Source organism: Oncorhynchus mykiss, chromosome 6 (assembly GCF_057628025.1).
Source record: "Oncorhynchus mykiss isolate SJ-2025 chromosome 6, ASM5762802v1, whole genome shotgun sequence".
NCBI lineage: Eukaryota > Metazoa > Chordata > Actinopteri > Salmoniformes > Salmonidae > Oncorhynchus > Oncorhynchus mykiss.
The window spans coordinates 23,471,667-23,483,031 of NC_143027.1; the positions used below are offsets into that span (position 1 = coordinate 23,471,667).

General features: G+C 42.8%; 1 protein-coding gene across 1 annotated transcript in view; it reads right to left on the bottom strand.

Moving 5' to 3' along the window:
* LOC110525536 (GCN1 activator of EIF2AK4) overlaps positions 1 to 10,700 on the bottom strand; it is a 34,965-nt gene extending 24,265 nt beyond the window's left edge. The window contains exons 1-22 of the mRNA XM_036979667.2: positions 10,633 to 10,700; positions 9,746 to 9,848; positions 9,553 to 9,616; positions 9,329 to 9,460; positions 9,088 to 9,196; positions 8,766 to 8,864; positions 8,489 to 8,623; positions 8,324 to 8,392; positions 8,046 to 8,154; positions 7,867 to 7,941; positions 7,648 to 7,776; positions 7,491 to 7,541; positions 7,285 to 7,383; positions 7,027 to 7,200; positions 6,726 to 6,878; positions 6,509 to 6,601; positions 6,324 to 6,399; positions 6,047 to 6,206; positions 5,653 to 5,842; positions 4,763 to 4,887; positions 4,394 to 4,572; positions 4,157 to 4,250 (exon numbers count right to left, since the gene is read on the bottom strand). Coding sequence (XP_036835562.1) covers positions 4,157 to 4,250; positions 4,394 to 4,572; positions 4,763 to 4,887; positions 5,653 to 5,842; positions 6,047 to 6,206; positions 6,324 to 6,399; positions 6,509 to 6,601; positions 6,726 to 6,878; positions 7,027 to 7,200; positions 7,285 to 7,383; positions 7,491 to 7,541; positions 7,648 to 7,776; positions 7,867 to 7,941; positions 8,046 to 8,154; positions 8,324 to 8,392; positions 8,489 to 8,623; positions 8,766 to 8,864; positions 9,088 to 9,196; positions 9,329 to 9,460; positions 9,553 to 9,616; positions 9,746 to 9,848; positions 10,633 to 10,650 — 2,436 coding nt within the window. The 5' untranslated portion in view covers positions 10,651 to 10,700. The remainder of the gene's footprint in view (positions 1 to 4,156; positions 4,251 to 4,393; positions 4,573 to 4,762; positions 4,888 to 5,652; positions 5,843 to 6,046; positions 6,207 to 6,323; positions 6,400 to 6,508; positions 6,602 to 6,725; positions 6,879 to 7,026; positions 7,201 to 7,284; positions 7,384 to 7,490; positions 7,542 to 7,647; positions 7,777 to 7,866; positions 7,942 to 8,045; positions 8,155 to 8,323; positions 8,393 to 8,488; positions 8,624 to 8,765; positions 8,865 to 9,087; positions 9,197 to 9,328; positions 9,461 to 9,552; positions 9,617 to 9,745; positions 9,849 to 10,632) is intronic.
* Positions 10,701 to 11,365: the final 665 nt, after the last annotated feature.

Genomic DNA, 11,365 nt, shown 5'->3' on the forward strand with positions numbered 1-11,365 from the left:
TCCCAGAAATGTTCCATATGCACAAAAAGTTGATTTCTCTTGAATTTTGTCCACAACTTTGTTTACATCCCTGTTAGTGAGCATTTCTATCTTTGCCAAGATAATCCATCCACTTGACAGGTGTAGCATATCAAGCAGCAGATTAAACAGCATGATCATTACACAGGTGTACCTTGTGCTGGGGACAATATCTCAGCCACTCTAAAATGTGCAGTTGTGTCACAAAACACAATGTCACAGATGTCTCAAGTTGAGGGATTGTGCAATTGACATGCTGTCCGCAGGAATGTCCACCAGTGCTGTTGCCAAAGAATTAACAGTACATCCAACTGGCCTCACAACCACAGACCACGTCTAGGACCTCCACACCCGGCTTCTTCACCTGCGGGATCGTCAGACCAGCCACACAGACAGCTGATGAAACTGTGGCTTTGCACAACCCAAGAATTTCTGCACAAACTGTCAGAAACCATTTCTGGGAAGCTCATCTGCATGCTCGTTGTCCTCACCTGTTCTGCGTTATAACCGATTTCAGTGGGAAAATTCTCGCCTTCGATGACCACTGGTACGCTGGAGAAGTGTGCTCTTCACAGATGAATCCCGGTTTCAACTGTACCGAGCCAATGGCAGACAGCGTGTATTGCATCATGTGGGCGAGCTGTTTGCCAATGTCAACCTTGTGAACAGAGTGCACCATTCTTGGCGGTGGGGTTTTGGTATGAGCGGGGATAAGCTACGGACAATGAACACAACTGCATACTCACCAGACATGTCACTCATTAAGCATGTTTGGGATGCACTGTATAAACATGTACAGCAATGTGTGCTAGTTCCCGCCAATATCCAACAACTTCGCACAACCACTGAAGAGGAGTGGCACAACATTCCACAATCAACAGCCAGATCAACAAGCGAAGGAGATGTGTCACACTGCAAGACGCAAATGGTGGTCACACCAGATACTGGCTGGTTTTCTGATCCACGCCCCAACCATTTTTTTAAGGTATCTATGACCAACAGATGCATATCTGTATTCCCAGTCATGACAAATCCATAGATAACCGCCTAATGAATTTATTTCAATTGACTGATTTCTTTATATAAACTGTAACATGTTGCGTTTATATTTTTGTTCAGTTTACATTCTCTGATAACAGAGGATCATCAAACAGTACCAATATGCTCCTGCATCTATTAGCCCATACACAGTGCACAGTACTCATACCCAGTGCACAGTACTCATACCCCTCGACTTATTTCACTTTGTTGTGTTAGACGGAATTCAAAATGGACTAAAATTTTTTTAAATCTCAACCATCTACACATCTACTATACACTACTCAATGACAAAGTTAAACATGTTTTTAGATATTTGCAAATGTATTGAAAATGAAAGTATTCACAGCCCTGAGTCAATACTTCAACTTTGGCAGAGATTACAGCTGAGAGTGTTTCTAGGTAAGTCCCTAAGATCTTTCCACAAGTGGGTTGTGCAACATTTGCCCATTTTTCTTTTCAAAATGTTTCATGCTCTGTCAAATTGATTGTTGGTCATTGCTAGACTACCATGTTCAGGTCTTGCCATAGATTTTCCAAGTAGCTTGAGTGAGTGAATTTTATTTTTTACAGGGACGGTGCACATTAATCAACGTTTCAGTAAAAGTGCCGGTTTTAGCCAGTCGGCTAATTTTCAACCGCAGTCCCTGGGTAGGTTATTAAAAACAATGACAATATAGACAATTATTGAGCAGTGAGCACACGCAGAGCAACAAGTCAAACATTCATTGTCTTCTTGGTAAGCAACTCCAGTGTAGATTTGGCCTTGTGTTTTAGGTTACTGTCCTGCTTAAAGGTGAATTCAGACTGGAAATCAGACTGAACTGGGTTTCCTCTAGGATTTTGCCTGTGCTGAGCACCATCCCATTTATTTTTATCCTGAAAAACTCCTCAATCCTTAACAATTACAAGCATATCCATAACATGATGCAGCCACCACTATGCTTGAAAATATGGAGAGTGGTACTCAATGTGTAGAATTGGATTTGCCCCAAACATCACACTTTGTATTCAGGACAAAAAGTGAATTGCTTTGCCACATTTTTTGCAGTTTTACATTAGTGCCTTATTGCTGTTTTGCTGTGGTGTAAAGTACTTAAGTAGAAATACTTTAAGGTACTACTTAAGTCATTTTTTTCAGTATCTGTATTTTACTTTATTTATATTTGACAAGTTTCACTTGACTACATTCCTAAAGAAAATAAAAATTTAACTCCATACATTTTCCCTGACACCCAAAAGTACATTACATTTTGAATGTCTAGCAGGACGGGAAAATTGTCAAAACCATGCTCTTATCAAGAGAACATCCCTGGTCATCCCTATTGCCTCCGATCTGGCAGACTTAATTTAACCCTTATTTTACCAGGTAAGTTGACTGAGAACACATTCTCATTTACAGCAACGACCTGGGAAATAGATACAATGAGCCAATTGGAAGCTGGGAATGATTACGTGACCGTGATGGTGAGGGCCAGATTGGGAATTTAGCCAGGACACCAGGGCTAACATCCCTACTCTTACGATATGTGCCATGAGATCTTTCAGTGACCACAGAGTTAGGACACCCATTTAACGTCCCCCTACACAGGGCAATGTCCCCAATCACTGCCCTGGGGCACTGTAACCACCCCCCCCCCTCCCCCCTATCCAAAGGAAAGTGCCAACCCTGCTTAGCTTCAGAAGCAAGCCAGCAGTTAGATGCAGGGTGGTATGCTGCTTTGTTTGTAAATTATGTGTTGGCATGTGCCCGTGGCTATCCGTAAATAAACAAAAAAACAAGAAAATGGTGCCATCTGGTTTGCTTAATATAGGCCATTTGAAATTATTCACACTTTTAATATTTAAGTATATTATTACAATTACATTTACTTTTGATACTTAAGTATATTTAAAACGTTTACTCAATAAGTATTTTATTGGGTGACTTTCATTTTCTATTAAGGCATCTTTAACTGAAGTATGACAATTGTTTTGGGGTTTTTTCAACCACTGACATTTTGGAATATTTTTATTCTGTACAGGATTCACTTTTACTGTCTCAATCAGGTTAGTGTTGTGGAGTAACTACAATGTTGTTGATCTATCTTCAGTCCTATCACAGCCATTAAACTCTAACCCGGTGGTCGTCAACCGGTCAATCTTCAAGGCATTCCTAGTTGATCATCAAATATTTCTGTAGAAAGCCAACGAGAGAGGCTTCCTCTAAAAAAAATTGTGTTGAGCTGTTGCCGGTAGGTGCACTTGATTCTAAAGTCCTGCACACCCGGCGGACCGGCAAATCTGTGACTAAATCTTGAGCACCTACTATGCTGCCCAATCGGATAGCTCAAATCACTGTGGCTACAGAGCTTCCATGACCCTGGCCACAGCCAAGTTTAATAGGCTACTAGCCTACTACAATCCTACAATGTGATTTTCTGGATTTTTCTTCTCGTTTTGTCTGTCATAGTTGAAGGGTACCTATGATGAAAATTACAGGCCTCATCTTTTTAAGTGGGAGAACTTGGCACAACTGGTGGCTGACTAAATACTTTTTTGCCCCACTGTATATTGTATTCATTATTATTTTTTAATCCCAGGCCCCCGTCCCTGCGGGAGGCCTTTTGCCTTTTTGGTAGGCCGTCATTGTAAATAAGAATTTGTTCTTAACTGACTTGCCTAGTTAAATAAAAGTTGCATTTAAAAAAATTGTAGTGACTGGGTATATTGATACACCATCCACAGTGTAATTAACTTAACCAGTCTCAAAGGGATATTTAATGTTTGCTTTTTTATTTATACCAATATGTTCCCTTCTTTGCGAAGCACTGAAAAATCTCCCTGGCCTTCGTGGTTGAATCTGTGTTTGAAATTCACTGCTCGACTGAGGGACATAATTCCACATTGACATTATGGAGTATTTTGTGTAGGCCAGTGAGAAATGTTTTTTATCTAAATTCAATCAATTTTAAATTCAGGCTGTAACAACAAAATGTGGAAAAAGTCAAGGGGTGTGAATATTTTCTGAAGGCACTGTAATAAGGTAAGAGGTAGGAGCGCAACAGTTAACAAGCCTCTCTCCATCTAGTTGATCAATCATAGCCCCCCATAGTCTCACCTCTTGCAGCTCTAGCTCTATGATCTGTTCCTTATACGAGTAGGCCTTGTTCTCCCTCTTCATGTTGCCCTTCTTTGTGCTCTCCTGCTGGGCACTGCACAGGACACGGGAGGAAGAGAATGAAATGTTGAAACCAGCCTTTCAGTTTAACTAAGAAATCAACATAGCCAAGGTCTTTGAAACAATGATAAGCATTATTGCCCATAGAACAGCTCTTACACTGTATTAGTGTCCTACCTCTGGATGATGCTCTTGTCATACAGCTCTCCCTCAGGGGTTAGCATGATGGCGTACTCCTCCCTGGTGACCTGCCGCAACGCAGGATTGGATAGCCACTGTGTCACATGCACCATCACCCGTGGCAGCAGCTTGATGGGAGAGAGACCGGACAGGGCACCGACCGCATTCCTTATAGCCTGGTGAAACAAGAGGACGACCATCAGTCAGCCAATAAGAGTATATGACAAGTTGGACCATAGGCTTGTCTCATCCAATCACAGAGAGCAAATGTAGGCCTCAACCATCCCTTGGCTGTGATTGTAAGTATGTATGTGTATTGTGGGTACATCTGATATAAGGATGTCAATATGTAAAATATGTTCCGACCTGATTGTCAGCATTGGCCTGCAACAGCCGTGGCAGAATGTCATCCAGGTTCTTGTCTATGAACTCGTCGGCCTTGATGTTCATGCTGGACAGCAGGTGCGGCCAGAAACCGGGTCGAGCTTCAACTGCATCATCGGAGAGGAGGGGGGGAAAGATGTCAGTACTAGTAGTGGGTTTATACTAGGGATGGGCATTTTAAATAATATCATCATTGTTCAGAAATCCAAATAATCGAAATTCAAAAAAAGAAAAGCTCTTTGATATTGAATCTTGACCGATCAGAACGACGCAAATGCACATGGCAGAGGTAAACAGGAGACATGCTGCTTTTCTCCAGTAGTTTAGCTAACAGCAACAACGAAAGAGAAGATTTTCACCATGATAGAATTGATTGTTACAAAAAGATTCTGCATATCATTTTAAAACACTTTAAGTGATAATACAAAACTAAAACATAAAATGTTATTAAGAGTGTTTTGCATTGATCTGTGTCAGGTGTTGTGGAAACGTTAGGTGAGCGCATGTAACTGCTATTTGAAGTAGGGAAAATAGCATACTAAGGTCAGGGCAGCCTGGAGGGTTAAATGTGCAGCAATAGTTCAACACACAGTTATAAAAACTACATTCTAAAGTTAGTTTGTTTATTAAATTAATCATTTCAAATGTTATGGTTTATCCATGTAAAATAATTTAAACAAAGCTTTTTCGATAAAATAGGCCTAAAGATAAATATAGGTATATAAAAAAAAAAATTATCTCGCTAAATTAACACTCACGTAATCAAATACTCACATCCGTTCAGATATTTGATGAACCTTGCCCATCCCTAGTTCATACAAACTGCAGTATGAAAGATGCTGTGGAGCGCGGTAACAAGTAAACTAACAGACCTATGGAGGGATGGTGGGTGACGACCAGGATCTCCATGGCAATCTTGTCTGCCTCGGCTGTGTCGTTCCACTGGCCGGCCACAGAGCACACCACACACAGCGCCTCCAGCAGGACGCGAGGGGGACTGTAGGCCTTTCCCACCTCAGACAACTCCCCTGACTCTGTCTGCAGCACCTCCTGAGGCAACACCTGGGTAAAGACAAAGACACAGTATATAGTCAATGACAAAGGGATAATGTAGACATTCATATTACACTACAAATACAATTAAAATATTTGTACTTAACACCCGAATTTAAAATCAGTCATTACTAGTTTATAGTACCACTGAGGTGAGACCTGCAACTACAAATCTATAAAAATTCTTAGTGCCTCACAGTCAACTATTTGTACCTTGTGTTTGTTGATGACCACTTTTAGTTCTCCCAGAAGGCCGTGGGCCAGCCCGGAGCCTCCCAGGGAGGAGAGCAGCTTCTTCACGGTCTGCTGTGCCCGCTTCCGCACACGCCAACTACGAGACAGCAGCACCGCCACAGTGGCACGGTGGTACATCCTGACAGGTGAGGAGAGCAGAAAGAGTCAACACTTACAGATAACTAAACATGGAAATGTGTTACGCAAAATGCTGATACAAATTCAGAGCGACTGAGACAGTAAAACAATCACTCACGGTGATTTGCCGTTGGTGAGTCGGTGGGAGTGGTCCAAGAAGATTCTCTCACACAGCTGTATCACTGTGCACAACGCTGGTGTGAAAGAGATTTAATACTCAATATCGTCCCATATGTTGACACTTGTGCGATTACTGACAGTCTGCATTAGTGTTTTGTGTACTGTTTGTTTATTATGCCTCACCTTCCTCACTGGCCTGGGAGAGGAACTTCTCTGTGGTGAATAAAGGTTTCTTCTCATCCAGGATCAGGGTCCAGAAGACAGCCAACTTGGCCTCTGCAGCAAAGACAAAACACACCATTCTATGTCAGTCTCTAAACTGATGAACAAAGGCACTGTCCCCTACTGGGAACCTCAACCTTCAATAATTATGGGGTGTCATGATCCTAAATTCTCTCACCCGTCTGAGTCTCCAGCAGAGATAGTCGACTCAGGAGAACAGCAGCAGCCACGCCCTCTGAGAGCAGAGCATGCTGGGAGTTCTGGGCCGCAGCCTTCTCCACTGTCTGGAGAAGGAGGGGCACGAGGTCAGACACCTGTCCCAGAGTGTCACCTGGAGAGGAGAGAGAGGGCAGGGCTGTGATTCTGTGCCTCCTACATTCCGTAGAACTGGATCAATACACACAGACAAGTTATTTAATTTCAAAGACAAGCTCACAGACACACAGGCAACAGTTGCCCAGTGCCTGTGACTAACTAACCTTTGAATGCCGCCAGCATGGCCTGCAGGTATGCGTGGCGGACAGGAGAGGTCGAGGTCTTGAGGGTGAAGGCCTTCTTGAACCAGTCCAGCAGAGCCTTGGGGACCTCCACCGTCAGCCGCCCACTCCACTGAGACAGCATAGCCACTGCGTGCACCAAGGTCCCCTCATGGACTGACACAGAAACACAACATGAGCACCTCTCGCTCTATGGATGAAGGGAATAAGAAGGAGGAACGAATGAGAGATAGTTCTTACCTTCTTGTTGCAGATAAGGGATGAACAGCACAGCGACTGCAGAGCTGAGAGTTTGGCTAGAGGTGCCCGACACAGCATGATGGCTGCAGCTGCCGATACCTGGACAGAACAAGTCAAAACCAGGGTTAAAAGACAACACCCATCGGTCTGCAAGACTACATACTAAGTGTGGGTTATGAAGGACAGAAGACTAGTGACCACGCTACCTGACAGGACACTCATCTTCTGGCCGAACGCTGTGAGCTTCCCCTCTGACCCTGAAAATACACAGTTCTGTTAGTGCAAAAACATACTTTACACTTGGGTGTTGTGCCATGTGTGCTCAAATGTTTCTTAGGTCATAGTAAAGTGAGTTGTCCTTGCCTCCCAGGATGCTGAAGAGGTGTGTTATGACATCCTGTACAGCGCTAGGGTCACTACACTGCTTGGCCAGGTTCTGCATGGCCTGCACTGCCTGCTCCATCAGCTGGGGATTATTGGCCTTCAGCTGACCTGAAACACACATTACAGCCTGGTTACACACACACACACAGAGAAACATCCTCAAAAAGCTAAATTTCTACATATAAAGGGCTGACTTACTTGCAATGCCTTTTCCAATATCCATGGCATACTGACTGAGGTCAAGAGTCACTGAAGCCAGTAGACACGAGACGGCTGAAGGAGAGAGGAAATTATATCTTGAAAGGACAAAACTACAATACATAGTAGGTAATATAAACAAAAATGTGTTTGATTGAGATATTAGCTACTGTACTGACTCTGCATGGCATTCTCTGGGCTGCGGAGCATGGCCTTCTGCAGGGCAGGCAGCAGCAGCTCCTTGAACTCAGAGTGGGAGACATGGCGCAGCAAGGAACCACTCTTGTCCTGCAGAAGAACACAAAACACATTACAGAGAAGAATTTTTAGCGCCAACACCCAAAATATATTTTACAATACACATCAATTGTGGCTATGGGAGGTCTTTAGGTTGTGAACTCCAATCTTTGGGTCTCACTGACAAAAGCAGTTTCAGAGCCAGTCCAGCGCCACTCACCAATAGGTGTTGGTGTGGTCTAGTCTTGCTCATGAGTACTGCCTTCATATACAGGTCCAATATGGCACTCTAAAAACAAAATAAAGGCTTGGTTACAGATATAATTTTTAAAAATTATTATATAGAAATATCTTTAATTTAACTGAATTCAAATAACAGACTCACCTTGTGTTTCTCTACGGTGGCCATGTCTTTGTGAGTTGTGCAGAAGTCCAGACACACCCCCAGCAGAGCCAGTGAGCTGGGGTTCTGCTCCAGACTCAACAGGGTGCTTATATACTGATCTGCCAGGCCAGGGTTCTGGAGAAAAACAGCAGAGACAAGCATTTTAAATCATAGCAAATCCAATATATTGATTTTACACGGGACCATGATGACAGTGTCCAAATATTCCTTATTACTGTCTGGCGTTCCTTGAATACCAACCCCACACCTCCCTTACCTTTTTCCATAGGTGGCTCAGGTTCTTCAGGGTTGACTTCAGTGCTGTTGCTTGAGCACCTCCCACCACCTCAGCCAGCAGTAAACTCTGTACCTCCACCTGTCAGAGGAAAGATAGTGAAGCATGGATGGGTGGATGCATAAACAGTAGTAGGGCTTAACAAGTCCCTTAACAACCAAATCCAACATGCCATCACCTGTGTGGAACTAGACGACATCTAAATTCATGCCGAAATCGTTTCACAGTATGTATGTAAATAGTGATTTCTGGGAGGTGAAAGGCATGGTTTCTATAAGCAGTGTCCGATTCCTTGCTCACTTACCAGTTTCTTCCAGATGGGGCCCACTCTTTTCTCTGGAGCCAAGAACACAGAGCGAACCAACAGGCAGGTCCAGGCCAGCCCGGTGAAGGCAGCCGAGCCTGTGCTCTTACTGACAACACCACAACAAGATGGACAGTGAACACAAATAAGGTATTCAGTATGTGGTGAAATTAGTACAATATTTCACAGAACTGTATACAAAGCATTTAGACTTAGCCCCATTCCTATCCCCATGTCCTACCTGGGTGCTCCATTCTTGCTAATGACGCCACAGTTGAGGAGGCAGTGGAGAAGGCTGGTTGCTAAGATTTCAGGTTGAGACTCGGCCAGTAGGCCAATGACGGAGAGGAGGGCTCGTCGAGATGCAGCATCCCTAGGGAAGACATGTCATTTAACACTCAACACACACTTCCAACAGATCAATAACTGGGGAATACTGAAGAGCAGTAGGCTAAGGACACCTACCTGTATCTGTGTGGAGTGAGACAGAAGAGCTTGCATAGCCCTTTGATGGCTGGCTCTGGTAGCTCTATAAGGACATACACATTGTCAATCACTCACAACAGTTTGCTTTAATATTGACAATCCAAGACAAAAAATAAACAGAGAGCAGAAAATAAATAAATTATGCCAACTACATGGGCATCCGTCTCCTCACCTTTGCCGCTAATACACTGTTTCAGTTCGCCAAGAATCTCCTTACGCTCGCTTACACTGGCTGTGGTCACTTTCACAGCAAATTTCTTCAGTGTGTCCGAAACCTGGTGCAATACACAGACATCCAAAATCAAATGAAAGCAACCTGGCAATGTGTGCATCTAGGATAAAGTCAATCATTTGAAACAATAGTGCTGCATATTCAAAAATGTCACACTGATTGAAGATAACTTTGTAATTAGTCTTCAATTTATCAAGATGGAAAACATATCTTCTGAGATTTGTATGGCATCATCAGGCTGAAAGTGATCAGACCACCCATAACAATTAAAACATTTAATTTAGCACATTTCTGAATACTGAGGCGTGGTCACCAAATACAATATGCCATTCAGAAGACATTCGTGTTTGGCTTCTCATAACTGGCTAACATTAGCTAGCAAACAAGTACTGTATAGTATATGTTCGAACTAAAATTGGCTGTTGCCAACAAAGAACTTCATGAAATGCTTCATTGTAGCTAACTGCTAAATAAATTAGAAACTAGGCTGGGTAAAACCTACTCATCTAGTTGGTGTTTCGATTAATCTCAAACAACGGATTTGGTCACCACGAGAAAACTGACTAGCTAGTTAGCCACGTATTGCTAGTTAGCTGGCTACTATATTTAAGCTACCTATGGCTAACGTCAGCAATATGTACTAGCCAAGTAACGGTTAGCTAGCTTAGCCAGCTGGACAATGTTTAAATCATTTATTTTACGGGAAACCCTACAGGCAGCGACAATAAATGAATTATCCCTCATATCATATCTTCCTTATCAGCAGTATGAAGTTGACAAATTCTCGAGGAGGAATCAGCACCATTTTAAACATCAGCGACACAAACCTGCGTGTCCGCTGCCATCTTGCCGGTCTCAAACTAGGGAGAACTTGTAGTCACTTCCGGTTCATGATACGAGCGATCATCACTTCAAGGACAGTAAGTACTGATTTTTTGTTCGTTTGTTTAATTTTATTATATTCTTATGTCATTTTTAAATAAATACAGATATTTAAAATTCCATACAGTTTGAGAGATACAAATTAAAATGTTTTACAATTTTTAAGAAGGATGTATAGATTTTTGTAACACAAACATCACAAACAAACAGATAAGCACAAATACAGAAACACATACAGGGCTTTTACATTCAAAGACATTTGAAAAGCTTAAGAGTATAAATTGATTTCGCCAGGGGCGCAACTTTGGTTTAAGAAGTGGGGGGACATTATTCCACCCAAGTGAAAGTTGTGCCCCTTGATTTCATTACCTTCTTATTCTTACAGAGCATAGTATTTAATGTCTTGTTCCCAGACAAATTAAACAACTTTGAGGACAATACAGTGCCACCGACACTGACCGCTACCAAAGACTGTGGGCTCTCTTTCTCCATGGCCGGCCCAGATGGCATCCCTAGCAACGTCCTCAGAGCATGTGCAGACCAGCTGGCTTGTGTGTTTACAGACATATTCAATCAATCCCTATCCCAGTCTCCCAAGAAAGCTAAGGTAACTGAACTAAACGACTATCACCCCATAGCACTCATGTGTCATCATGTAGTGCTTTGAGAGGCATGGAT